The sequence below is a fragment of the Canis aureus genome, chromosome 3, assembly GCF_053574225.1.
Source record: "Canis aureus isolate CA01 chromosome 3, VMU_Caureus_v.1.0, whole genome shotgun sequence".
In the NCBI taxonomy this organism is placed as follows: Eukaryota; Metazoa; Chordata; class Mammalia; order Carnivora; family Canidae; genus Canis; species Canis aureus.
Window position 1 is genome coordinate 74,437,274 of NC_135613.1, and position 27,786 is coordinate 74,465,059.

Below are 27,786 nucleotides of genomic sequence, written 5' to 3' on the forward strand. Positions count from 1 at the left end.
GCGCGCGCTCCCATTGGGCCACGTCCTGGCCCCGCCCCCGCCCCCGAAGCCGGCTGGGGCCCCGGAGGCCGCCGAGGGGCCAGTCCGCCGGTTGGGGGAAAACCGCCGACGCCCGCCGGGGATTGGACCACGTCACGGGCCCCGCGCCCGCCCCGGTGCGCTCCCGGACCTTTCCGGCCTCCCGCACCGGATGCCCGGCGGCCGGGGTCGGGAGCCGGGGGACCCCGGTGCGGCGGGCGCACGGACGGTCCCGCGCTCGGCCCTGTTTCTCCGGCCTCCTGCGGAGCCCCGGCCGCGGGGGGGAGTGAGCCGCGTCCCCTCCGCAGCCACGCGGAAGAGGTGCTCGCTTGCTGTTGGTGTTGGACCGCCCTGGGCTTTGGATGGAAATCAGCATGGCCGCGCTTCAGGGGTGGCCCACCCCGCCCCGGTCCCCCGGTGACACTGAAGCCACCGGCAGAGATGCTCGCCAGTGGGACGGAGATGACACTTGGATCGGTGGCGGAATTTGGCCGGGACTCCTTACTCTGAGCTCCATTTATTTATGAGAGACACGGAGAGACAGAGATGGGCTCCCTGCGGGCGGGGGGTGGGGGGGGGGTCAGTGCAATACTCAGTCCCAGGACCCAGAGATCACGACCTGAGCCAAAGGCAGACGCTCAACCTCTGAGCCACCCACGTGTCCCTCTAAGCTCCATTTTTAGGGACAGAATATTCCAAAATGCCATGCCCTGTACATAAAAGAGAGACTTTTATTTGTGAGGCTGTAATTGATCTTAAATGCACCACCTCAGATTTTCATTCCATTAAATTTTGTGTATCTTCCCTTCTCTTTTCCTGCTTCGAAATCCAAATTAAAGTACCTCGGACAGGTATTTGGCGCTCCTCCCTCCCTTCTGTCTATTTTGCAGCTCTTGAAGTGTGCGCGGCCCTTGGAGAGCGCTCCTCTCCCATTTTATTCATGTGAGCGCGCTTTTCTTAATTTTGGAAAATTGTTCTGTTTCCTCCTCTCCCCAAGTCGACTCTCGGCCTCCCTTTTACAGGAGTCTCCCCCGAAGGCCCTGGGCAGAACTTTTTTTTTTTTTTTTTTAAGATTTTATTATTCATTGGGGGAGGCGGGGCAGAGACACAGGCAGAGGGAGAAGCAGGCTCCGTGCAGGGACCCCGACGTGGGACTCGATCCTGGGTCTCCAGGATTAGGCCCTCGGCCAAAGGCAGGCGCTAAACCACTGAGCCACCCAGGGATGCCCTAAGAAATTATGTATCTGTTCTTTCTTTACATTTTTCAGGATTCTTCAGGAGACAGAGAAATCAGGTGTCTATACTTAGAAGATAAACCTACTGGCAGTACCAGGGAGAGATCTATTTTTCTTCAATCTGAATTGTTCAGTCTTCATATGGAGACCTTGGTAGAAACAAGGAGAAATAAAACCTTTTGATACCATCCTCAACCTCACTCTCTCTGGACTACTTGCTATTATGAGTGTGGTGTGTAACCTTCCAGATCTCTTCCTGTCCACTTACTGTACATAGTATCTTGAAACATGTAGTTTTTGCTGTTTTCTAAATGATAAAATATTACATAATTAGATTGTTCGCAATTTGCTTTTTTGTGTGTGTGTGTGACTAATAACAGATCACGGAGCCTTTTCCTTGTCAGTGTGTAAAGATTCACCTCATTGTTTACTGCTATAGAACATTGCATAGCATGGGGGTTGTTTAGCCGCAGTAATGGACATATGTTGTCATTTCAGTTCCACAGAAAGATTTTGTTTCTGTATGACTGCCTTTACTTTTGAGTAGCTATCTGGGAGGGTAGATTCTTAGCAATCATTTCAAACAGATGCATTTTTAATGTTTATTGGGCCTCTGTCTTAGGTGCTGTACTAGGTGTGGGATTCCCAAGATGGGGATGACTATGTCCTTGTTTTTAGAAAAATCACAGTCTGTTGGGAAACAAATATATTCATGGTTTCAATGCACTCATTAAAAACCTATTGAATGGCTACAAGTTGGGACAGAAAGAAGATCAGTGTGCTCTGCTCTTGAGCTCTGATCCCCAGAATATCCTTGATGGGAGCACAGGTTTGCTGCAGCTAAGGTTTTTGACCTGGGTATCTGTCCCCCTGGGAGATACAGCAGGTGCAAGTACTCTGGGGAGCCTCACCTGTTTTGTTCTCTGACCAAAGAGGAGAATAGTGTTTCCCAGAACATCCTGTAAAACAATGGGAAAATTTGAAGGTAAATAACATGATTTAGGTCGACCAAGGCATCTAAATTCACTAGTTCTCGTTTAGAGTAACTTCTTAATATTTGAGGACTACATCCCTTCCCCACATGGAGCAGAAACCCACAACTTGCCATCTTGCAGGACATGTGTCATAGTGACAGAAGATTGAAATGAACACATTAGCAAAGGCGTATGCATACATTATAAACCATGCATGTTGTCATGTGCTGAGGGCAGTGTTATCAGGGCAAACATCCTGATTCAGGAGAATTTTAACTTAGGTGTCACCCAGCAACCCCAATCTTAGGTTTACATGTAACAAATGTCTTACATATATTCACCAAGAGACTGTTTGTAACGGCTTTATTCATAATAGCCCCAAATTGAATATTACCCACTCATCAGTAGTTGGATGGGTGAATAAATTGTGGTGGATTCACACAATATAATTCTATACAGCAGTGAAAATAAATGGTCTGCTATTCATTCTGCAACTTAATCCCACAAAGATAATATTGAGTGAAAAAAGAAGCCAAAGAGTACATACTTTATGATTTCACTTATATAAAGTTTAAAACATATTATGAATTTGAATAGGATGGAGGGGTGGATAAGCAGGCAAAACTAAGCTGTGTTGATGGTGGTAGTGTTTAGTGCATAACAGCTTTCTTGGGGTGCTGGCAGTGCTCTCTTTGCCTTGGTTGCAGTGGCTTTGTGAAAATGAACTGTAGTATATATGCTTTTCCATATATGTTATACTCCAATAATTTTTTAGAAGATTTTATTTATTCATGAGAGACAGAGAGAAGCAGAGACATAGGCAAAGGGGGACATAGGTGCCATGCAGGGAGCCTGATGTGGGACTCGATCCCAGGACTTCAGGATCATGCCCTGGGCCGAAGGCAGGTACTCAACTGCTGAGCCACCCAGGCGCCCCTACTCCAATAATAATTTAAAAAACCTTTTGTATGTGTTGCACAAAAGAGTAGAGGGTTTGATTTTGCTGGAAACCTTGGGCAGGGGAAAACTCACTTAGCAGAAAAAGCTGCACCAGGATAAGTATTTTTCTACTTCAGTGGTTTTAGAATTACAAAAGAAATATGGTTACTGAAGAAAACTTGATGATGGAGAACATAGGAAAAACAAAGAATAAAATAAAAACCATCCACAATTGAATTTTCTAAATTAAACATGTTTATGTTTATTTTATGTCATTATGTGTAAAGCCACACACTCACTTGAGACTTAACAGAGATAACATTTTGTGACTTTTTCGTTTAACTTACTGAGAACATTTCCCTACATCATTTTTTTTCTCTACAGAATTTTCAGTGGCTATCTTTATAGAATTGCAGCATGAAGAACTATAATTTATTTACCAAGGTTACTATTTGACAATCACGTTGTTTCCTTCTTTTCTGCTATTATAAAATTGCAATAGACACTTCATGACAAATCTTTATGCAAATTTATCCCTTTTAATCTACTTAGTATAAATTCCCAGAAGTGGTTATGCAGGCTTAAATTCCTCTTTAGGCATTTCGTATATATTGCCAAATTGCTCTCCAGAAAGGTTTATTACATGTGCTCCCAACAGCAGTGATGACAGTCTCTGTATCCTTAAGGACACTATGAAGGATACTGGCGCATTTCTACAGTCCTAATATTATGAATTTGAATAGGATGGAGGGGTGGATAAGCAGACAGGATTGGGAACATTTCCCAGTTTGCATTGAGATAGGGATGATTATGTGTCAAGAGAAAGCAAGACTTGCAGTGTTCTTGAATTCTGTGATTTCATGACCACATGGAAAATCACTCAGAATTATGAACAGATTTATGGAATTGAGTTTCTTAAAAAAAAAAAAAAGTTAAATCAAGCACCCAGAATATGGGGCTTTAGATTTGGACAGGCCTGGATTTGCCTGTACACAACATTTCCTACCTGTGTGACTCCAGGCAGTTGTTTAGCTTTCCTGAGCCTCAGTTTCTAAGGCATTAAAAGCGACATGCTGCAGTGCCTGGGAGGCTCAGTCGGTTAAGTGTCTGCCTTCGGCTCAGGTCATGGTCCCAGGATCCTGGAATCAAATCCCATATTGGGCGCCCTGCTCAGTGGGGAGCCTGCTTCTCCCTCTGCTTCCCCTCCCCACTCAAGTTCTCTCTCTCTCTCACTTGTGCTCTCTGTCTCAAATAAGATCTTAAAAAAAATAAAAATAAAAAAAATAAAAGCTACATGGTAGTATGAGTCTTACAGGGTTGACGTAAAAGGGGAAAGTGCTTAGCACAGCGCTTGAGATGGCCTAAGCACCAAATATACATTAACTACTTGTTTTTGTTCTTAGTCTAGAGAAATACAACTTAAAAATGGGCACTACTGCAGTGTTAAAAGTTTGGTTAAGTGCTTTGCCAAATTCATGGGGAATTTCCTTTCCCTTTTGTGGGCCAGATTTTCACAGTCCATAATTAGCTAATTGCTTCCTCCTATGTCACTATGGCTTTGGAACTTGGGCTCTCCTGTACGGGGAGACTTCAGAGTTTATTTTAGATTGACCTTCCTGTTGCTAACATGGAAACTTTTAGCCTTTTTAGGGACTAAGAGAAAAACCCAGACCTTTCAGTAGTCTGGAAAATGATTTCTACCCAGAAAGCCAGATGAGAAAGAAACAAAACAAACATAGAAAATAAAAATGAGCAGTCAGAACAAGAAGTGTTCTTGTTTTAGGGCCCTTGGGTGGCTCAGTGGTTGAGCATCTGCCTTTGACTCAGGGCATGATCCTGGAATCGGGTCCCACATCGGGCTCCGGGCTTCCCGCAGGAGCCTGCTTCTCCCTCTGCCTGTGTCTCTACCTCTCTCTCTCTATCTCTTATTAATAAATAAATTAAAAAAAGAAGTGTTCCTGTTGTGCTCCAGTAGATATGACTGTTTTGTACGTCACAGGAAGCAGTTTGCTGAAGGGGAAAAGCGAGTCCATGGCTAGGCATTCCTTGATTCTGAATTGCGATCTCTTTAATTTCAAGCTAAGGAGTTGAATTGTCTCTTGATCTTCAGTCCCTAAAGAACTCATGTTCTCCATATGCAGAACTGAATTAGTATATCATTTTCTGTGCAGTTTGCCTGCTTATCTTCCTCACTATATTGAAGTTCCTGGACTCAGACAAATATAATAAAAAGGCAAATCCTGGGGTATGTTCTAACAAGTATACCTAGCTTCACACTCCAGAAAAGCATCTAATTAAAGGTTGGGGAACTGAAGAACTTTGATGTGCTTGCCGAGAGTCACTTGAACCTCTTAGGGACTTCATTTCTCACCAGAGATAATGATACTTCTGCAAATGGTTGCTATTAAAAGTCCATACAAAAAATAAAAAATAAAAAAAAATAAAAGTCCATACAAAGTTAAAATGCTCTGTTAAGTATAATTCATTACATAAAATTAAGGTGGTCATGGTCAGTCCTTTCTATGTCCCCCATGGTGGTGATTGAGCTCCCTAAAGGGCAAGAATAATGTCTTGTTCATATTTATATTCTGGGCATTTAGTACAATTGCAGGATAGTGAGTACTTGATACATATTTGTTAAAAGAGGCAAGAGAGGAAGGCAGTAAGTCTGAAGAGGTGCAGTGGGTTGCTAATCTCTGCCTTGGTACCCTCATGAGTAAGAAGACCAAAGGGGCACAGTCTTTACCAGGTTCAGATGTTATAGGAAGACTCTGAGCCTCTGCCTTTGGACAGTAGGGGGAGCACCCATGTGAACAGCAAAGATGCCACTCTGTTCACATCTCTGCTTTCACATCGCTTCTTTATTTTATTGAAAAAAATGACTGATATACAACATTGTGTTAGTTTCAAGCATAAAACCTATTGATTTATATACATTACAAAATGGTCACCATGGGGATCCCTGGGTGGCTCAGCGGTTTGGCGCCTGCCTTTGGCCCAGGGTGCGATCCTGGAGTCCAGAGATCGAGTCCCACGTCGGGCACCTGGCATGGAGCCTGCTTCTCCTCCTCCTGTGTCTCTGCCTCTTTCTCTCTCTCTTTCTGTGTCTATCATAAATAAAAATAAATAAATAAATCTTAAAAAAAACCCAAAATGGTCACCATGTAAATCTAGTTAACCATCAGTTGCCACACAAAATTTTCATAACTTTTTATTGACTATATTCCCTATGTTGTATATTGCATCCCCTGTCTTATTCATTGTATAAAATACCATTTAATCCCCTTTACCTGGGGTGCCTGGATGGTTCAGTCGGTTGAAAGGGTAGGTCGTGATTTCGGCTCAGGTCATGATTTCAGGGTCATGGGATCCAGCCTGGTGTGGAGCTCCGCACTTGGCTGGGAGTCTGCCTGGGACTCTCTCTCCCTCTCCCTCTGCTCCTCCCCCTGCTTGCACGTGCTCTCTCTAAATAAAAGTAAAATCTTAAAAAAAAAAAAAAGACAATCCCCTTAACTATTTCACCCATCCTTCACCCCCTCCCCTCACATTGATGCTTTTTTTTTAATGTAAGCTGTGCATCCAATGTTATGAGTTGATGGTCCCAAGATCAAGAGTCGCATGCTCTACTGACTGAACCAGCCAGGCACCCTCTACGTTGCTTCTTTTTTTAAAAAATTTTTTTAAAATTTGTATTTATTTATGATAGTCACACAGAGAGAGAGAGAGAGAGAGAGTCAGAGACATAGGCAGAGAGAGAAGCAGGCTCCATGCACCGGGAGCCCGACGTGGGATTCGATCCCGAGTCTCCAGGATCACGCCCTGGGCCAAAGGCAGGCACCAAACCGCTGCGCCACCCAGGGATCCCTGCTTCTTTTAACATATATTATTCATAGTCTTTTAAAAAATTTTTAAAAATTATTTATTCATGAGAGACAGAGAGACGCAGAGACACAGGCAGAGGAAGAAGTAGGCTCTATGCAGGGACCCTGAAGTGGGACTGGATCCCCAGTCTCCGGGATCAGGCCCTGGACTGAAGGTGGCGCTAAACCGCTGAGCCACCAGGGCTGCCGGATTCCCCCTATTCATAGTCTTAACTGACATACTATCAAAAAATTCTAATGAATGGTACAAAATATACTCAGTGGGTGAAAGTGGACCCAGTCTACTCCCCATTTGTGCTTCTGCCCATGGGTTCAGATCCTGAAACTGTGACAGAGGAAAGAAACCTGAGCTGGATGTCTGGAAATCTATGTGCCTGGTGGTGGTGGCTAGACTGTTTCTTCCTCTCACTTATCTCTTTAGCAAATGGGCACTACCTTTTCTATCAACCAGATTGAGGAGTGGAGGGGGTAAGAGGAAAATCATCCACATTCATTCTTTCAACCAAACATGGAACATTTACCAGCAATGTTAGGCCTGGTTCATGGTAAACAAAACGCAGCCCCCGCTCTCTGGGAGCTCCAGCTGGTGGGAATAAGGAGTAAAATATTCTGGAAATAAAAAGCTGTGGGGGAGAGGGGTGCAAAAGAAACTTCACAAATACTAACCACATGGTCAATTTTTCATATGTCCACATTATCTCAAAATGACTGTCACTCCTGTACCCAGCTCCTCGTGACACCAAACTATACACCTACACTTTTCCACCCAAACAGTTGGTTTAGCCAGAGATGGAAATGGTGGGTGGCCATGGAATATCTCAGACAATTGCCGCTTGTTAAATCACTCAGCTCTCAGAGATGCCCCTTCTAGGCTTTTCCCTGTGTTCGGCTTATGTCCCATACCCTCCCACAATAGGAAAGGGAAAAAAAGCCCACGTTCCTGAGAATTCCCGCACCATGAGTATTTCCTAGCTTCGTTAAGAAACACATTTTACGTGTATAATTCGTGCCACACACTCTGACAGAGGGACACAAAAACGAAAGTAAGACACTGGTTCGCAATCTGTGTCTGGTGGCAGACACAAGGTTCTAATTTTATTTCCCTGCTCCTACAGCTGGAAAAGCATTTTCACAAACCGTGGTTCATTTATGCCTCAAAACAGTCCTGGGAGCTCAGAACATAACATATTTAGGAAAAGTGGGTTACAATTCACAACGAGCATGACATCCTTTTTTTTTTTTTTTTTTTTTTTTGAGAGAGAGAGAGAGAGAGAGAGAGAGAACACGCGAGCAGGGGGAGCGGCAGAAGAAGAGAGAGAATCTCAAGCGGACTCTGCGCGGAGCCCAGAGCTGGAGGCAGGCTCAATCCCAGGACCCTGAGATCACCACCTGGGCGGAAATCAAGAACGGGATGGTTAACCGACTGAGCCAGCCACGCGCCTGGCTTTCCTTATCTTGATCCCTCACTGCCCATGCATTTAACAAGGAAGGAAACTGATACTCAAGAGGAGAGAGGTCCAGCACTTCAGAAGCATGTTAGCCAAAAAAAAAAAAAGAAGAAGAAGAAGCAGCAGCAGCAGCAGCAGCAGCAGCAGCAGCAGCATGTTAGCCAGGGCAGGTACAGAACCGGCAAACTCGCAAACCACAGAGCAAGCGGCTGCTGGGAGTCCTACCTCCGGTCGCCCCGCCTACAGCCCTGGGGAAGCTGTCACTCGGACTCCACGGCGCATGTGCACTCAGGCTCCAGGAAGCTGTCCCGTCACGTGACCCGCGCGCTCCTCTCACATGACCTCCCTCCTGGAGGCGGGGACCTTCGGCCAAGATGGCGGCCTACCTGCAGTGGCGGCGCTTCGTTTTCTTCGACAAGGAATTGGTGAAGGAGCCGCTAGGCAATGATGGGGCTGCTCCCGCAGCTGCACCTGCCTCAGGACCCGCTGCCTCCAAGTTCCTTTGCCTCCCTCCCGGCATCACTGTCTGCGACTCAGGCCGAGGGAGCCTCGTCTTTGGAGATATCCTTCCTCTGGAGCCGTCCCCTCCCGGGATCCCTGAAGAGATCCACTTGGGATGGAATCTGTCGGGCAGAGGGTTTCGTGCGTGCCACTTTCCTTTAGATGGGCGTCCAATGCTCCTGTGGTCTGAGGAAAGAAAGAAGGAAGTCCATGCTCTAACTTGTTGCCAACTAAGCAGTCCTGGGCAAGTTATTTAACCTTTCTGGGCTTCAGTTTACTTCTCTGTTAAAGTGGCATGAAATATCCACTTGGCAAGGTTATTTTTAAGATCAATCAAAACAATGGATGCAAGTAGGCTTTACAAGATGATTATATAAGGTGTCATTATCTCCCGGGCCCAAGGAGATAAATAAAACCAAGGGTTTGCTGCTTTGTTTTCATAGTGTTGTTATTAACTCTGGCCTTTTCCACTCTTTAAGATGGGGACTTTCCAGAAATGATATGTGGGAAAATCCTTGAGAAATTCTAAAGAGCTGAATGTATGTCAGTAGTTATATGCATTCTGGTCTAAATATCTCTCCTTGGAAAGGAGGCTCCTTGACTACTCTGAACATATGGAAGGCCAAATCTGGTTCTTGCCTCGCTCCCTACAGCCTACAGGCTTCCAAGCCTACAAACTCCGGGTGACACACCTGTACCAACTGAAGCAGCACAATATTTTGGCATCTGTTGGTGAAGATGAAGAAGGCATCAACCCCCTGGTGAGTCCTAGAAAGGAAGGGGGAAAGAATCAGAAGACTAGGAACAGTTGTTGGAGGGGACTAGCATTCACACATCTGAGATCCGTTCACAGGTAAAGATCTGGAACCTGGAGAAGAGAGATGGTGGCAATCCACTCTGCACCCGAATCTTCCCTGCCATCCCAGGAACAGAGCCGACTGTTGTGTCTTGTTTGACTGTCCACGAAAATCTCAACTTTATGGCCATCGGTAAGCAAAAGGCAAAGCTGACACTCTGTAATTCCTTATAGATTTTCTTCAAAGTTGCTTCTGCAGCTTGTCTTCATTGTTTTAATGAGATCACTTTGTACTGAACTCAGGACTTTGAGATATTACAGTTTGGAATGGGAAAGCATTTAGTTTTGTTCTTTGAAGAAGAGTCCGTGAGTACCAATTTTATGTTAACCATTGGAGAAGTTGGGTATAAGGAGGAAGCTTGTCACTTCCAACAAGTGCTTCAAATGGTCTTTTCCCCCTTCTGTGCTTCCTGATCTTTTCAGCCTAAGTAAAGTGCTGTTTCCTGCTCTCCTCCAGGTTTCACAGATGGCAGTGTTACATTGAACAAAGGAGACATCACCCGGGACCGGCATAGCAAGACCCAGATTCTGCACAAGGGCAACTATCCTGTAACTGGACTGGCCTTTCGCCAAGCAGGAAAGATCACTCATTTGTTTGTTGTGACAACTGAGAATGTTCAGGTATGACTAGGACCTCCGCGGTTAGATGCAGTCAGGAAAGGGTTCTCCATTGCTCAGGGGCCTAGGGTAAGGAATTGACAAGAGTTCCTTAAATTTTTCATCTTGTAGCCTTGAGTCATTTGCCCTGCTTAGTATTTTATTTCTTCACTTATAAGAGGAGGAAGAGTCAGAATTAGGAAAAGAACTAGGGCTTGTAGTTAAAGACCTGAATTTTCTTCCTAACTTGTTAAGTGACGTTGGACAAGTTGCTTTACTTTGCTGGTTCCTGATGCTCTTCTAATTTCTGGCAGCCTACTGTCAGGAATAGTCTTTTGGTAAAACAGTTCAAGATTATTGCATCTCTTGTGGTGGCAGGATTCCGTTAGTAGGTAGTGATAGTACACACACAGGAAGAAAATGTGGTGCCTGCTTATATATTTCATAGATGGGTGATGGTTAACGGACAAAGCAAGCACCAGGGAAAGTCTTAGGGTACTATGAGTTAAAAAGAGAGAGCGAGCCAGTGTGGAGATGGGAACACTTTTGGGAAGGCATAGATGCCCCCTCTTGAAAGGTAGCCTGTTAACCCCTTTCTTCTTGCAGTCCTATATAGTTTCTGGAAAGGACTACCCTCGTGTGGAGTTGGACACCCATGGTTGTGGACTGCGCTGCTCAGCCCTAAGTGACCCTTCACAGGACCTGCAGTTCATAGTGGCAGGAGATGAATGTGTCTACTTGTACCAACCTGATGAACGTGGGCCCTGCTTTGCGTTTGAGGGCCATAAGCTCATCGCTCACTGGTTTAGAGGCTACCTTGTCATTGTCTCCCGTGACCGGAAGGTTTCTCCCAAGTAAGGACTCCAGGGAAAGGGAGAGAGCTATCCTTGTTCCCCAGAATTTGCATGGTTTTAAAATCCTAATACCTGGATCCTGTCAATCTCCTACTTTGGTTTTACGTATACTGCTCTCACACCTAGATTCAGTTGTAATGTTTTTACTGAAAAATGTATTTTTGCTAAAGACATTTGCTAAGCAGCTCTGGTGCACTAGAGGGGATTTCGGACCTCTTTTTGTACTTTTTTTGCTCTTTAGTCAAAATAAATTGGGTGGAGGAACAAGGAAATGAGTAGAGAAGTTGGGCAGGGCTGGGGAGTGCAGAACACAGTATTTTTATACTGAGCCACCTGAAAGACCTACCACCTGGGCAGGTCTTCTGCGTGAGGAAAGTGATCTTTGTCAACATTGGTTTGTTTTCATTCAGCATAAAGCAGAGTGTCTCACATATACCAGGTGCTAATTATATTAAAAGAAAGGGTGTTTGAACGTACTTAATTTTTTAATCTATTGCTTATGTTAATCACAGAATCCTGAAGGGTAGGTCAGGTCTGTCTGTCCTCTTCCTATGACTGTCAGGGCAATGCTGCATTTATGGGTTACGTTGCTAGAAGGGCCAAAGGGTGATTTGTTCCGGGTGGAATGGGCAGCACCAAAGTTGTTACGTAAGGGGGAGCTGAGACAGAGGTGGTATAAATATCTGGTGCTTTTTCTTTTCCACACAGGTCAGAGTTTACCAGTAGGGACTCACAGAGCTCCGACAAGCAGATTCTCAACATCTACGACCTGTGCAACAAGTTTATAGCCTATAGTGCCGTCTTTGAGGATGTAGTGGATGTGCTTGCTGAGTGGGGCTCCCTGTACGTGCTGACGCGGGATGGGCGGGTCCACGCACTGCAGGAGAAGGACACACAGACCAAACTGGAGGCAAGGCCACCAGGTTCCCAGAGCTGGCCACAGGCACCCAGACGCAGCTGTAGGAACAGGCTCCCCAAGTCACCTTGGCCAGGGTGTTTTCTTCCCTTTGGGGTACAGGCTTTCCCAGCTTCCTTAGAGTAGAATTACAAGGCAAATGGTCTGGGATGAGGTCTCAGAGGGAGATAATGGCTGGGTCCCCTCTGTCTGCCAAGAGCCTTGCAAGGTAAGGCGATCCTGGCCTTGAGGCTATTTGAGGGGTCTCGCCCTGTCTAGGACCTAGGCAGATCAGAGCTCTAGGAACGTCTGGGTTGTGCATTCTAGGTACATTCTGGGAAGATGATGTCTCTGGATGGCCTCTACCAATTTTCTAATCTCTCCCCCTTCCAGATGCTGTTTAAGAAGAACCTATTTGAGATGGCCATTAACCTGGCCAAGAGCCAGCACCTGGACAGTGATGGGTTGGCCCAGATCTTCATGCAGTATGGGGACCATCTCTACAGCAAGGGCAACCACGATGGGGCTGTTCAGCAGTATATACGGTCTGTCCCGGAGTGCTTTAGGATATAGTTTTGCATGCAGCCAGATAGGCTAATGGCTGGGTTTGGGTGAGGGGAGCAGACTCTACCAGAACCACCCTTTCTTTCTGCAGGAACTGTGATGGCCTGAGTGAGAAGACAGTACACTTAATTGCAAAGGGAGCCCTTAAGGTTAAATATTACATGACCAAGATACAATTAGGCCAACAAATACTTCTTGTCTTAAACCTTAGTCCAGCCTCTGTTAATATTCATTTTAGGGGTGGCCAGCTGGCTCGTTGGTTGAGCATTCAACTCTTAATCTCAGGGCCATGAGTTCAAGCCCCACATTGGGCATATAGCTTAGTTTAAAAGAAAAAAAAAATTGTTTTGACCTGATTCTTTCAAGGGAAAAAGGTATTCATGTCTTGGCTTCCACAGTTTCTTCCTTTGGTACTAATTCCGGAAATTTTTTTTTTAAAATATTATTTATTTATTTATGATAGTCACACACACACACAGAGAGAGAGAGGCAGAGACACAGGCAGAGGGAGAAGCAGGCTCCATGCACCGGGAGCCCGACGTGGGATTCGATCCCGGGTCTCCAGGATCGCGCCCCAGGCCAAAGGCAGGCACCAAACCGCTGCGCCACCCAGGGATCCCATAATTCCGGAAATTTTTTGCTCTAATATAAGGGATTGTGGGAACCTGTCTAGCTTCTTTCCCTATCTCTCTAGAATTCCTGTTTTCAGCCAAGTTTAAGAATCAGTGTTCTGGAGCCTTGCTTCTCATGTGGTCTATAGTCTAGTGGTATTGATATGGTCTTTGTTAGAAATACAGAGTCTCAGGTCTCACCCCAGACCTACCAAAATAATTTACATTTTAAGAAGATCTGCTAGTGACTCCTATGCATATGAAAGTTTGAGAAGTATACTTACTGACCCAGATACTCTTTGATGCATGTGTCTCTCTAGAACCATTGGAAAGTTGGAGCCATCCTATGTGATCCGCAAGTTTCTGGATGCCCAGCGCATTCATAACCTGACTGCCTACCTACAGACCCTCCACCGGCAGTCCCTGGCCAACGCTGACCATACCACGCTGCTGCTCAACTGCTACACCAAGCTCAAGGACAGCTCAAAGCTAGAGGAGTTCATCAAGGTGCAGGGTGGTGGGGGTCCCACTGAGCATGAGGTGGCTCCACCAGGGCTTGGCCTTCTTCAGCATATGGAGGGAGAGGGAAGAGCTGATCTTATTCGGAGGACCAGGACCCTCTAGCCTATAAACTGGGAAGAGGAACAACGTTTCCTACTAGTTCCCCCATCTCTGCTCTTGTTTTATGATGCCTGAACTTCCCATAGTATCTAAGCTCAGGGAATTAACACTGGGAGACTCCTGGGTCCCCAAAGGAGTCCCTGTAATAGTAGGGGCAGAGGAGGGCTTTGACTCTTAGAAACTCTGAGAAGCAAGAAGATGTAATGTTTTAAAACCATGGACTTTATTTCCTTTTTTTTTTGTTTTGTCTTCCACCATCTTGGTCATTATTGTTATCTTAAGAATCTGGGGGTGCCTGGCTGGTTCAGTCAGTAGAACACGTGACTCTTGATCTCTGGGTTGTGAGTTCAAGCCTCACGTTAGGTCTAGAGCTTACTGGAAAAAAAAAAAAAAAAAGAAAGAAAGAAAAAAGAATCTGGTCTTAGAATCAGATGCATGTCTCCCTTCCCCAACCCCATTTCTGCAAATGATTTTGTGTCACATCTCCCTGGCAGACAAAGAGTGAGAGTGAAGTCCACTTTGATGTGGAGACAGCCATCAAGGTTCTCCGGCAGGCTGGCTACTACTCCCATGCCCTCTACTTGGCTGAGAACCATGCACATCATGAGTGGTACTTAAAGATCCAGCTAGAGGACATCAAGGTAAGTGAGACAGACTGACTCTTTTTCTGGGACATCCCCAGGATGATGAGAGTGCTTCTTCTGCCCTTTCCCTCTCCACAGAATTATCAGGAAGCCCTACGGTACATCGGCAAGCTGCCTTTTGAGCAGGCAGAGAGCAACATGAAACGCTATGGCAAGATCCTCATGCACCATATACCAGAGCAGACGACCCAGTTGCTGAAGGGACTCTGTACAGACTATCAGCCTAGCCTTGAAGGCCGAGGCGATAGAGAGGCTCCTGGATGCAGGGTGAGACCTCAGGGAGAATGGTTTTTGAACAGCAGGGATCACCCGGGGGGCCTCAAGGGTATCATGCCCATTCACTCGGCCTCCTCTCAACCCCCTATCCCCTCTCCCGTCATCATCCTAGGCCAACTCAGAGGAGTTCATCCCCATCTTCGCCAACAACCCTCGAGAGTTGAAAGCCTTCCTGGAACACATGAGTGAAGTACAGCCCGACTCACCGCAGGGCATCTATGATACGCTCCTGGAGCTACGGTTGCAGAACTGGGCCCATGAGAAAGATCCACAGGTGAGGCCTCGCAGACACTATGGGAGGTGCTGGAGAAGCTGTTCCTCTGTTCCTCTGCCTTCTGCAGTTGCATTCTTTAGATGAGTAACACTTCACCCCGGGGGCTGAATAGTCCTTGGTCAAGAGACAATCAAAGAGGCAGTTAATCGTCTCGAGAGACCCTGTAATTTTGCCCGTCTGTCCAGCAGCTCTGTCCTTCTGCCCTAGGTCAAAGAGAAACTTCATGCAGAGGCCATCTCCCTGCTGAAGAGCGGCCGCTTTTGTGACGTCTTTGACAAAGCCCTGGTCCTCTGCCAGATGCATGACTTTCAGGATGGGGTCCTTTACCTCTATGAACAGGGGAAGCTGTAAGATTTGGGACCACTTCAGGGAAGGGGGAAGGCTCGAGTTTTCCCGGGACGGTCCCTGAGGTGCGCCTTCCCCTGGCCCCAGGTTCCAGCAGATCATGCACTACCACATGCAGCACGAGCAGTACCGGCAGGTGATCGCTGTGTGTGAGCGCCATGGGGAGCAGGAGCCCTCCCTATGGGAACAGGCGCTCAGCTACTTTGCCCGGAAGGAGGAGGACTGCAAGGAGTATGTGGCAGCAGTGCTTAAGCACATTGAGAGCAAGAACCTCATGCCACCCCTTCTGGGTACTGGAGAGGATGGGATCGGGGGTGGTGGTGGGGGTGGGCTGCTGACGGCTCTGGGCCAGGGGCTCTTCCATTCTATCCAGATGGGGCTGGCTGATTCACTGTCTTGTTTTCCTCTGGACCCAATCTCAGTGGTGCAGACACTGGCCCACAACTCAACAGCTACCCTGTCTGTCATCCGGGATTACCTGGTCCAAAAACTGCAGAAACAGAGCCAGCAGATCTCACAGGATGAGCTCCGGGTGCGACGGTACCGAGAGGAGACCACCCGCATCCGCCAGGAGATCCAGGAGCTCAAGGCGAGGTACTTGACAGCTGGCCCTGTAGAGCAGTCCAGGGGATGACTTTGTTCTTCCCAGGGTGTCACTAAATACTTTTTGTAGAGGGTCACATGGAGCCTGTTCAAACATTTCGTTTTTCAAGATCTGTTTTAATGGAGGAATTCCAAAGGATGATTTAATCCATAGACCATTATTTTTTGGGTTTTGGAGAATGTTATCTTGTGGCAGGTACTTTTCTTTCTGTATGAATCTATATTTTATTTCACCCCCCCTTTTTTTTTTTAAGATTTTATTTATTTATTCACAAGACACACACACAGAGGCAGAGATATAGGCCGAGGGAGAAGCAGGCTCCATGCAGGGAGCCTGAGCAGGACTCGATCCCAGGACCCTGGGATCACTACATGAGCCAAGGGCAGACACTCAGCCCCTGAGCCACCCAGACATCCCACTATTTTATTTCTCTTAAACACATTTAAGTTGTGGTTGGAAGCCATTCAGAAGTAAAAAAACTTTGTGTTAGAAAATACAGAAAGTGGATAACTTAGAAGTATTTATAGTATAGATTAATCTCCTACTTTTAGGTTTTAATCTGCCCTTAACATTGTAAAATATTTGAGAAGAACAGTTTCTTCATCTCACAAATACTTACTGAGCCCCTATCATATCTGAAGCACTGTTCTTAACAACACAGACAAAAAGCCCTGCTGTGTGGAGCTTACAGTGTGGAGGTAGAGACAGATCAAAATAAGCAGAATGTTGTGTCAGGTGATGATAAGGTCTAAGGAGAAAATTAGTTTCAGAAGGGGTGCAGGGTACAGAGCATCTGTATGTTGTCACGTATAAGGTGGCCAGGAACGGCCTCACTGGAAGGGTCACATCTGAGTAGAGACCTGAAAGGCCAGTACAGGCTCCCAATTATGGGAATGACTAAGTCACAGGGATGAAAATACAGTGTAGGGAGTATGGTCAGCGCTGTGGTCATAGCTGTTGTTGTTACAGCAGCTACACTGGTGATGATCACAGCATGACATAGAGACTTGTCAGTCACTGTGTTGTCCACTCGAAACTAATGTGACACACATCAGCAATGCTTCAATTAAAAAAAATAAGGACTCCTTCGTGGCTCAGTAGTTGAACGTCTGCCTTTGGCTCAGGTCATGATCCCGGGTCCTGGAATCGAGTCCCACATCAGGCTCCCCACAGGCAACCTGCTTCTCCTTTTGCCTATGTCTCTGTCACTCTCTCTGTGTTTCTCATTAAAAAATAAATATATTTTTTTAAAATACACGAAAGACAATTTAGCAGTAGTTATGAAAACTGAAAGCATCAGTTGGACCTGCAGGGAACCTGCCGAGACTCACTGCAGGCCCAAGGCTGGTGGCCTCATTTGACTCCCTATTGGTAACAAGGGCAGGGCCTATATAGTTCCTTCCAGGAACCTCTCTTTCTTCCTCGACTGCAGCCGCCTCCTCTCTGTACCTGGCTCTTGGCTCTGCCCTTACTCTTTGCCACTTCTTTCTGGTCTCCCTTGCCTGCAGTCCAAAGATTTTCCAGAAGACCAAGTGCAGCATCTGTAACAGTGCCTTGGAGTTGCCCTCAGTCCACTTCCTCTGCGGCCACTCCTTCCACCAACACTGCTTTGAGAGTTACTCGGAAAGTGATGCCGATTGCCCCACCTGCCTCCCTGAAAACCGGAAGGTCATGGATATGATTCGGGCCCAGGAACAGAAACGCGATCTCCACGATCAGTTCCAGCACCAGGTGGGTGTGAGTGGGTGGATGACTGCCCCATTCACAGGGTGTCATGGGAGCATTAGCTAGTTTCTGTCTGTCCTCCTCACTTAGGACAGGGACCTGCAGTTCTGATTCTTCCCTCCTCTTTCCCTGCAGCTCAAGTGCTCGAATGATAGCTTCTCTGTGATTGCGGACTACTTTGGCCGAGGTGTTTTCAACAAATTGACTCTGCTGACCGACCCTCCCACGGCCAGGCTGAACGCAAGCCTGGAGGCTGGGCTGCAACGGGACTTGCTCATGCACTCCAGGAGGGGCACTTAAGCAGCTGGTGGGGAGGGGTGTGATAGTGAAGGCACAGCAGCAAGGACATGGGGGGCAGAGGCAAGGCTGTCACACAGGAGTCAGGCAGACATGCCCAGGACTCCGCCCCGATCTGATGCCATAGCCCTCAGGAGTAAAGGGGACTTTCTTTTTCTCCTTCTTTCTTTGGCCAGCCCGCCATTCCTCCTGTTGACTTTCTGAGCAGTGCGGATCATTCCAGACCAGCGGGGGAGGGCACCTCAGCAACCTCTGAGTATGAACAATAGCTGCTTTATTCTCTATCCAAGAGCACCAGGCTGTGCTTGGGTCCTTGCTCCCAGAATGTATAAATAAAAGAATATAATAGTTTGGGGGTTGCCGGGTTTATTCTGGGGACTTCCTGGTGATTCTTAGCTGGGCAAAATGTACTACTTTGCTCTTCTCTGGTAGAATTCCACTTCCTTTCCTGCACAGTTCCTTCCAGTAACGGGTGAGGTCTGTGGCACCTAGCAGACTTCGATTTACTGAAGAACTGCGAAAGTCCTATTACCTTTCTGCTCCAAGAGCAGCCTGGACTGAGGCCCCCCAACGGCACCTGCTCTGTAGTCTGGCTGGTCTCTATGGCTCTTGTTTGAACGGTGTTCAAGCAGGAGGCCAATTCTGGTGAGGACCCTGGGGTTTAGGCGTGCCTTTACAATGATGGGTAGGGTGGTGTCTCACTCGATTTAGTACCAGTTGATAAGTGGGATGAAGGGGCCTTTGCTGAAACATTTTTCCCTTCTTTCCAAAGTTGCCAGCTGCAGTTTGTGTTGCTAGTCGTCTGCCTATAATTTGGGTTACACTGCCTATTGGAAGACTGTCCTGGGGTGCTTGAGGGGCTCAGCTGGTTAAGCGGCTGGCTTTTGGTTTCAGCTCAGATCTTGATCTCAGGGTTGCAAGTTCAAGCCCCACATTGTGGTCCAAGCCCAGCATGGAGCCTACTTAAAAAATTAAAAAGAAAATTGCTCCAATGGGGTTGCTTAGCCCAAGAAAGTAACTTGGACATTGTGTTTTAGGTAGGATTTAGAAGGAGTAGATTTGTCGTGGCTAAAAATACTTTGTCAGCTGACCTAAGTTTGAATTCTGGTTTGATTTAGGGCATCTCTCAACTCGTCTGAGCCTCAGTTTTTTCATCTGTATGTCAGGAATAACACCTCCCTTGTACACCTGTAATGAAGGCTGAAGGAGCAATTGAGTGTCCAGTTCTTTTGATAGTGGTTAGCACGTGGGTGCTTAGTACACGGTTATTAATACTGTTAGTGGATAAAGCACTTAACACATTTTCCCACTAACAATAATATGTTGGCACTCCCACTTCAGTTGTCTTTAGGCCTGACCTTTGCTGTCTGAACCAGTTTCCTCATTTAAAAAATAGGAATGTTGCCCACTTGAGGGTTAAGTTTTAACAGAACCAGGGAAGCACCACATAAGCTGCTCTAATTCCTTGTGCTACAGCTAAGGAGATAAAGCTGTAGAATTCTAGGTGACCAAGTTTCTAGAGCATCCTTTTTTTTTTTTTTTTTTTAAAGATTTTATTTATATATTCATGAGAGGCACAGGGAGAAGCAGAGACAGAGGGAGAAGCAGGCTCCCTGCTGGGAGCCTGAGATAGGACTCCATCCCAGGACCCCAGGATCACGACCTGAGTGAGCCAAAGGCAGATGCTCAACCACTGCCCCTCTGGAGCATCCTCTTATTTGGACGCGTGGAATCCAGCTGAAGGGCTGTGGATGTCGCTCAAGGATGCTTTACTTCAAACATAGTATTTTGAAGTTAATACTCTGTCCTTCTTGGGCTAACTTTGGGTTGACTATCCCTTTGGGGGGGCAGAGGGCCCTGCAGACTTTGTGGGTAAATTTGGGGGACAGCTTAGTCACTGACCAGTATTCTTGATCGAGAACGAGGTGTGTGGAGGAGCAGAAATGAACAGCTGTTAGGCCGGGGTGGACGGGAACCCAGCGCCCCCACCAGCCTCGCCGAGTAGGGGCGGGAGCAGGAGAGGAAGGTCGTGTCTGTCGCAATCCTCCCAATTCCCGCCCCGAGGGTGGTCCTCCCCGCGGAGGGCGGGCGCCGGAAGTGACGCAGGGCCCGAGTCTGGCTGCAGGAGGAGCTCGGGCCCGCGTGCACGGCGCTGCCCGGCGGCCGGGCCCTCCGGCTCCCCCGGCTGCCGGAGCCCTGGGCGCCGCCCGCCGGACCTCCCTCCCGAGCACGGCCATGTCGGGCAACGGCACCGCGGCCGCCGCGGCGGTGAGTACCGAGCCCGCGACTCTCGCAACTTCGGCGCTCCGGGCTGGCGGCGCAGCGATTGGCTCCCTCTGCCACCCTCGCTCTGCTATTGGTCGGAGCCACTGTCCGTCTTGTCTTTTTTTTTTTTTTTTTCCTCTCGAAACGATCTTTAAAGGGCCAGTAGCCGGGTTGCCCTTAGGAAGGACGGGGAAATGAGTGAGAGGGGCGCGGGGGGTCAGGAGCGGAGGGGTAGTCTGCGCCGATCGCCCCGTCCCTGCGGGGATCTGGGTGGGGTTCCGCCGTGCCCCGCAGCCGCCGCTCTAGACTTAAGGACCCCGCGCAGGAAAGTTCGTCTCCACGACCCCAGGTGCCCGGGACCCTTTCGCACGAGACAGGGCCGAGGCGGGATTCGGCCACCTTGGGAGGAGGTCCCACTTTGGATCGTGAGAGCACAGCGTAACCCCAAGTCCCAACTGCACACAAACATCTTGGAAAGTGTGCCTTTTCTTTTCCCCTTTTAGCGGTCACCCAGGCCTAGCCTCCTCTCAAGGTTCCCAGCCGAGACACACCTTTGGGTTACTCCGGTGGGTGGGGCGCCCTACTCGAGCCTTCCTCACCCCGGTTCGTTGCCGGAGCTCCGGGCTTGTGTCGATGCAAACTACAGCCGGTGGAGGCCACTGCCAGCCCGAGATAAGAAAGAGATGGGGCAGCTGCTTATCTCCCGACCTGCTGGGGAGGAGAGGGATTCTTTGCCATTGCAGACATTCTCGAGCACTGGGCTGGGAGTGGGAAAATCTGGATTCTGGCTCCAGCTCTTTTCCCATTATTAACTGTGTGACTCTGGGCAAGTCCTTTTACTCCTCGGTTGCTTGTGTAACATGGTCCCAGAGATACCCGCACTGACTGATAGGTTGTCATGAAGATTAAAAGCAATAGTTCTAGCATGTACGTGTTCAGTAAATTTATTTTTAAATAATTTATTTATTTATTCACAAGAGACACACAGAGAAGCAGAGACATAGGCAGAGGGAGAAGCAGGCTCCCTGTGGGCAGCCTGCTGCAGGACTTCATCCCAGGAATCCGGGATCACGATCTGAGCTGAAGGCAGATAGATGCTCAACCACTGAGCCAACCAGGTGTCCCGATAAATATTTTTTTAATGGAATAAAATATGCTGTGCAGAATTGATGCAATTAAAGGATTGTTTGGACCTAGCAGTTTCTGGGACCTTAGATCCCTTTCTGTGGGCTCCCAGTGCCCCAGAATTTTTAGTGGCCATGTTTAGCATTTCAGGCCTAGCCTAATTTGTTCCGAGTCCTTAGAGTTTATTTGTGGGAGAACTGATAGCAACACAGTAGATTAGGGTCCAGGAGCAGCCAGCTGTCACGTCCTCCCAACAACAGAGGGCCCAGAAGCTTGCCTGGAAAACAACTCCACAGGATGAAGATCTCAGAATAGGGAAAGTTGACATTACATAAAGTGGTTACTCTCTGATCCAGAAAGAAACAGGACCTCAGATTGAAGAACCCAGTTCTACGTACTTGGCACCGAACACCTTTGTAAGGTACTCTGGCAGGAGGAAGAGGTGTGTCCCTTTGAGTTCCTAGGTTGGTCACTGACGTCCCAATATTTCTGGTCGGAGAGACCAGAGGCAGCACTCCAGGTGCATGGACATCAGGCAGCTTAGCCTTTTATTTTCATAGAACATCAGAAGGAGAAGATACTAGAATCCAAACCTCTTCATTTTATAGAGGAACAAATAGTGATGAGATGATATGCTCAAGGCCATCGAGCCAGGAAGCTGAGCAGGACTCTACGTAAGATCTGTTGACCCCAGTCCTTTATGCATTCCAACCAGATTAGGGGATCCACGGTGTGGCAGCTGTGGGATAGCTGTTGGCATCAAGGTGGCAACGCACCAGTACCTGCTGTATTGTGAACACTGAACTTCTCCTCACTGACTCAGCGCACATTGCCTTATGGCCCTAGCTGCCCTGCCCCTGTCTGCTGTAGGACCCACCCTCCCTGTGGCCAGGCTGATGGGCCTTATCTCTTCGCCCACCTGGCTATGCGCAGCAGTCCCACAGCCTTAGCCAGGATGGGCCTCCGGGCTCAGTGTCCGGTTATTACAGCAGCAGCAGCACAGGGTCCTGCTGTCACTTCCCTCAGGTCTCTGTTTCTCGGAATCTGTGAGGACGGCAGAAGGTATTGAGGAAGTAAAGGGACCAGTCTGAGAGGATCGCCTCACACTGAGGCTCAGCTGGCCACAGGCCAGGGCCTGGGGTTCTTTTCTTCCAAGACATTGATTCTGGTTTTTGGACAAGGTGTTGGTTGAGGAATACGAGGAACAGAGGGGACTGTGACTTGGGGATTTTTTTTCTGCAGGAAGGAAACGGCCCAAAGATGAGAGTGATTCGTGTGGGTACCCGAAAGAGCCAGGTGAGTATGGTTACCCGGGTGGAGGAAGTTTGGCGGAAGGGTTCTGTGCTCACAGTATTACAGGTTATGGAGCCCAGAGAGTTAGTTCCCAGGATCTCAGGAGGAGAAAATGGGGTGGCTGAGTGTTAATCCCATGAAGGATGGCATATTGCATTCTGTGGAGAGAGAGGCTGGGCAAGTTGTTGGGGTACAGAGGGCTCCCAGGCCACACCCCTCTCCTTCCTAGGTGGGTATTCAAACCCCCCCTCTTAATTCCAGTTCCTTCTGTATATCCCTAATCCTAGAGGGTATGAGCTTAGGACAGTGCCACAGAAGGACAGAACTAATTGGGATTTTTGCCCCCAGCTGGCTCGCATACAGACAGACAGTGTGGTGGCAATGCTGAAAGCCTTGTACCCAGGCCTACAGTTTGAAATTGGTGAGTTTTCTGGACAGGAGTGGAAGCTAATGGGAAGGCCTCCTCCCCTCCCCTGCCCCAGAGGGGCAAACACAGCATTTCTGGCTTTCCCTAGGCCCAAAGCTTTGTCCCATTGCCTCCGAGAATTCTTGGCTGTCCCCAGGTTGGAGGGCCATTTCCTCTGAATATTTCCAGCTCTGACTCCCTGGGCTAGCCTGGCATTTACTATCTTCTGCTTTGGGTCTTTTTTATCAATGTGTCTAGTCTTCCTGCTAGATCGTGACATTCTCAGAGGGCAGGAATTGTGGTGTATGTGCCTCTGTATTCACTAGGACTCTTAACACAGTACGAGCTCAGTAGGAGCTCAGGAAATGGGCATCAGTGAGCACGTGATTGGTTCTCTCCTCAGTTGCTATGTCGACCACGGGGGACAAGATTCTTGACACTGCACTCTCTAAGGTAACATGTTCCCCCCACTCCTTTCTCTTCCCTCCTCTTTCCTTCCCCCAAGAGATTCACTCTGAGCCTCTTTTTTGACTGGCAGATTGGAGAGAAGAGCCTGTTTACCAAGGAGCTGGAACACGCGCTGGAGAAGAACGAGTAAGTGAAGGACAGTTCTTGCTCAGTCTCGTGCTAGGACTCCTGTGCATATCAGACCCGATATCAGCTAGACTGTGGGACTTCAGCCTTTGGGTAGGCTAGAGGGAGGCTTATGTGTGGGTTTCTGAGGCCTCAGAAAAAGAGGGTGTCCTGGTTCTGAGCCATCTGGCTGCCCGGAATGCAGGATTGGCTCCCGGAGGGGCACAGAGGAGAGGGTGAGGCGGGGCGGGGCCCTGGCTCAGGGTCCTGAGGTCTCGGACAGGCCTGCTTCCTGATCTGCTCCAAGCACACACTGGAGTGGAGGAGGGCTGGGGGCCTGCTGCCGGGTCCCTTCTCCTTGCCTCCCTCTCCTGTCTCTCTAGAGTCGACCTGGTTGTTCACTCTCTGAAGGACCTGCCCACAGTGCTTCCTCCTGGCTTCACCATCGGAGCCATCTGCAAGTAAGAACCGGGCGGGTTGGGGCCTGGGCAGGGGGAGGCATCACGTTAGCCTTTGCTTTTCCCCTTTGGGCCTCTGCCCTCTGCCTCAAGGGCTGTCTCCTGGCTCTGAGGAGTGTTGGGCATGGCAGAAAACTGAGAACATGCCAGTTAGTTGGTTATTGAGAGAGCCTGGAAGTGACCTGCACTGAGATTTTGTCCTCATTCTGTGACTGTCTGTCTCCAGGCGGGAGAACCCCTATGATGCTGTTGTCTTTCACCCAAAATTTGTTGGGAAAACTCTAGAAACCTTGCCAGAGAAGAGGTGAGTGGTGGGACATGCACAGAAAGTGGAGGGCTGGGAGGAAGAGGAGGAGGGGGATATCTCAGGTTAAATCTCATTTTAAACCCTATCTCTGAGCAGCGTGGTGGGAACCAGCTCCCTGCGGAGAGCAGCTCAGCTGCAGAGAAAGTTCCCGCACCTAGAGTTCAGGAGCATTGTATCCTTTTTGAGGTGGGCGGGGGGATAGCCAAAGAGGAAGGCAGGGTAAGAGGGCCCTGGGAGTCATGAGAGTGAAAGGAGCTTCCAGAGGAAGTGGACAGGGGCCAATGGAATGTCTGTCCTCCACTGCCCACCCTGTTCATCCATCTACCCACCCATCCATCCATAATCCTTTCATATTTTCTTAGCCCCAGGCCAGTGCCTGGCACTAGGGAAAATGGTGAGCGAAACCAATGTTGTCCTTGATTATAGGGCTTTACATTTCAGTTCTGGAGACAAATGGCCATTGATAATACAAAGTGATACTAACCAGTGATTCCTTGGGAAGGGGAAGGTGGAGAGTGTTTCCATCTTTTTTTTTTTTTTTAAACTCATTTTCTTTTTTTTTTTTTAATTTTTTTTATTTTATTATTTATGATAGTCACAGAGAGAGAGAGAGAGGCAGAGACATAGGCAGAGGGAGAAGCAGGCTCCATGCAGGGAGCCCGATGTGGGACTCGATCCTGGGTCTCCAGGATCACGCCCCGGGCCAAAGGCAGGCGCCAAACCGCTGCGCCACCCAGGGATCCCTGTTTCCATCTTTCATTTCATATCCCACTGTACTTTGATATTCTAAATGTATCGAATGTTTTATGAAACTAATTTTCAAAACAGTACAGTGTTAAGCTCTCCCATGCACAAAGTAGGCAATTCTCTGGACACTTCTAGCTGGAACATCTCTAAGCACAGACTTGAGGGTCAGAGAATGCTTCTCAGAGGTCTTGTAATCTTGGGCAAGTTGGTTAACCTTTCCGTCATTTTCCTCATCTGTAAAATGGAAATAATTATAATACCTACCTCACTGGGTTATGAAAATTAAGCAGGAGTACATAAAGCACTTTTGATCCGTGTCTGGTGTTAGTAATTAAGTAAATGTTAGCTGTTACGGTCAAGTGGACGACCAAAGGGGAGACGTTAGATACAGAAAGACTCAGGCAGGGGGAGCGAGGCACCAGACTGCCCAGTGCTTGGAGTCCTTAGCATCTCTCTGCAGCGGGGAAATCTCAACACCCGGCTCCGGAAGCTGGATGAGCTGCAGGAGTTCAGTGCCATCATCCTGGCTGCGGCTGGTCTGCAGCGCATGGGCTGGCAGCACCGAGTGGGGCAGGTAGGAGCTGTCCCTGTCCCGTCCCCCGTAATCCTCCTGCTTTCCCTGGCTATATTCTTCCTCTGAACACCCTGCCTCTAACCGTAAAAGCTGGAAATGGATTCCAGGCTGGGAAGATTGGGGATCAAAGGCCAGGCTCCCAGTTTTGCCTACCCAGGCTCTCTATGAAAGGGAAGCCCCCCTCACTACTCTACTGTCTGCTTTTAGGCACCGCCATCTCCTCCCTCTGACTGCCTGTTCTGTTCCCCTGCAGATCCTGCACCCAGAGGAATGCATGTATGCTGTGGGTCAGGTATGTTGGACCAGGGAAGCCATGTGTTGATGTGCCCTTTCTTTTATTCAGCCAAAAAGCTGGTCCCATAACCTTTTGCATCTGCTTCTCCCAGCATAAACATTCTTTCTTTCTTTTTAAGATATTATTTGAGAGAGAGAAGGAGACAGTGCATGAGCACGGGGGGGAGGAGTAGAAAGAGAGGGATGAGCAGGTGCCCTGCTGAGCAGGGAGCCCGATTCAGGGCCAGATCCCAGGACTACACATTCATGACCTGAGCTGCAAAGGTTCCCCCTGGCATAAACATTTCTAGGGAGGGGCAGGCCTTGGGGGGCTTCTGGGCTAAAAGGGACCCTGGGGAGCCCGTGGAAGTGGGCTGGTTCCCATTCTCACCTCCATTGGTTGGGGAAAGATTAGGCCTGATGTCTTAGTCTGTTTTTCCATCAGGGGGCCCTGGGCGTGGAAGTCCGAGCCAAGGACCAGGACATGCTGGACCTGGTGGGCGTGTTGCATGATCCGGAGACTCTGCTTCGCTGCATTGCTGAGCGAGCCTTCCTTAGGCACCTGGTACCGGCCATGTTTCACCTGTGGAGGGGTGGGGACTTGAGTTGGGAGATTTCTCATATTAATGCTCTTTATTCAGTGGTAACTCATTCTTGAGTGTATGGACAGGACCCACTCAGGTCTGGGCCCCTGCCTCTGTGTGTTGTATCTTCAGAGGTCCCTGTGTCTGAGGGACAGAGGGTGTTAAGAGTCTGTGAGTCACAGGGAGAACTTCTCATTGCAGGAGGGAGGCTGCAGTGTGCCAGTGGCAGTGCATACAGCTATGAAGGATGGGCAAGTAAGCAGGGGAAGATGGGTGGGAGGGTAGGCAAGGGAGCACGGTGACATGTGTCCCTGTGCATCTCGCCTTGCCCACAAGAGCCTGGGTTTTCATCTAAGCAGCTCTTTCAGAATATGCCAAGGTAACTGTTTTCTTTGCCAGCTGTACCTGACTGGAGGAGTCTGGAGTCTAGACGGCTCAGATAGCATGCAAGAGACCATGCAGGCCACCATCCACATCACAGCCCAGGTGCCAAAGCTGGAGGGTGAGGGAATGAGGAACAAACCCGCATGTTACCTCTTTGGTGCTCACCCAGTCCCACCTCCTTCCCTCACCTAGCATGAAGATGGCCCCGAGGATGATCCGCAGCTGGTGGGGATCACTGCCCGGAACATTCCACGAGAAGCCCAGCTGGCTGCTGAGAACCTGGGCATCAGCCTGGCCAGTTTGCTGCTGAACAAAGGAGCCAAGAACATACTGGATGTTGCACGGCAGCTTAATGATGCCCACTAACTGCTCTGTGGGGCACCGGTGTCTGGGTGGCTATTGTCCAGTGCCTACCTCCCAGCCCTCAGTGCCCCATCCTCACTGCTGACTGAGGTGATCACCCCAGGGAGTTGAACTGCAAGGTCAGAGACTTGCCTCACCTTGAGGCTGTGAAGAGTGCCTTGCTGCCGCAGTAGGCGGAGGTTTCATCTCTTTAGAGAAAGTTCAAGCCACGGCCTTTGAATGTAACCAACTCAACTAATAAACCAGCTCTGAAGGTGACTTTGTTTTTGGTGGGG

General features: G+C 48.5%; 2 protein-coding genes and 3 long non-coding RNA genes across 14 annotated transcripts; 3 read left to right on the forward strand and 2 right to left on the reverse strand.

The window, feature by feature from the left end:
* The first annotated feature begins 28 nt into the window (after positions 1-28).
* LOC144311385 (uncharacterized) lies at positions 29-1,598 on the forward strand. 3 transcript variants are annotated; one of them, XR_013376933.1, is made up of 3 exons: positions 53-339; positions 858-960; positions 1,287-1,598. It is a non-coding gene; the product is annotated as an uncharacterized LOC144311385 (long non-coding RNA). The 3 variants fall into 3 exon arrangements; XR_013376932.1 differs by lacking the exon at positions 858-960 and having other exon boundaries at positions 29-339; XR_013376931.1 differs by lacking the exon at positions 53-339 and having other exon boundaries at positions 504-960.
* On the reverse strand, positions 1,046-9,248 carry LOC144311384 (uncharacterized). 3 transcript variants are annotated; one of them, XR_013376929.1, is made up of 5 exons: positions 8,721-9,248; positions 6,457-6,631; positions 4,173-6,273; positions 2,165-2,212; positions 1,046-1,402 (listed from the first exon to the last, which is right to left on the reverse strand). It is a non-coding gene; the product is annotated as an uncharacterized LOC144311384 (long non-coding RNA). The 3 variants fall into 3 exon arrangements; XR_013376928.1 differs by having other exon boundaries at positions 6,457-6,648; positions 8,721-9,247; XR_013376930.1 differs by having other exon boundaries at positions 6,118-6,273; positions 6,457-6,648; positions 8,721-9,173.
* VPS11 (VPS11 core subunit of CORVET and HOPS complexes) lies at positions 8,832-18,510 on the forward strand. The gene is made up of 16 exons (XM_077893807.1): positions 8,832-9,056; positions 9,609-9,757; positions 9,850-9,985; positions 10,310-10,473; positions 11,056-11,303; positions 12,012-12,213; positions 12,592-12,743; positions 13,694-13,880; positions 14,489-14,635; positions 14,717-14,905; positions 15,027-15,188; positions 15,396-15,535; positions 15,621-15,823; positions 15,956-16,127; positions 17,646-17,868; positions 17,998-18,510. The coding sequence occupies exons 1-16, from the start codon at positions 8,870-8,872 to the stop codon at positions 18,160-18,162; spliced, it is 2,826 nt and encodes a 941-aa protein (XP_077749933.1). The 5' UTR covers positions 8,832-8,869; the 3' UTR covers positions 18,163-18,510.
* On the reverse strand, positions 14,212-20,415 carry LOC144311386 (uncharacterized). The gene is made up of 3 exons (XR_013376934.1): positions 20,062-20,415; positions 15,121-16,248; positions 14,212-14,369 (listed from the first exon to the last, which is right to left on the reverse strand). It is a non-coding gene; the product is annotated as an uncharacterized LOC144311386 (long non-coding RNA).
* On the forward strand, positions 20,270-27,769 carry HMBS (hydroxymethylbilane synthase). Of its 6 annotated transcripts, none has more exons than XM_077893812.1 (14): positions 20,271-20,427; positions 22,792-22,845; positions 23,191-23,263; positions 23,652-23,701; positions 23,787-23,842; positions 24,205-24,282; positions 24,506-24,583; positions 24,683-24,758; positions 25,794-25,907; positions 26,161-26,199; positions 26,626-26,745; positions 26,966-27,019; positions 27,164-27,250; positions 27,341-27,769. In XM_077893812.1, the coding sequence occupies exons 1-14, from the start codon at positions 20,395-20,397 to the stop codon at positions 27,512-27,514; spliced, it is 1,086 nt and encodes a 361-aa protein (XP_077749938.1). In that variant the 5' UTR covers positions 20,271-20,394; the 3' UTR covers positions 27,515-27,769. The 6 variants fall into 6 exon arrangements, with proteins under 6 accessions (XP_077749943.1, XP_077749938.1, XP_077749939.1 ...); XM_077893813.1 differs by lacking the exon at positions 20,271-20,427 and adding an exon at positions 20,637-20,773; XM_077893816.1 differs by lacking the exon at positions 20,271-20,427 and adding an exon at positions 20,645-20,753 and having other exon boundaries at positions 22,796-22,845.
* Positions 27,770-27,786: the final 17 nt, after the last annotated feature.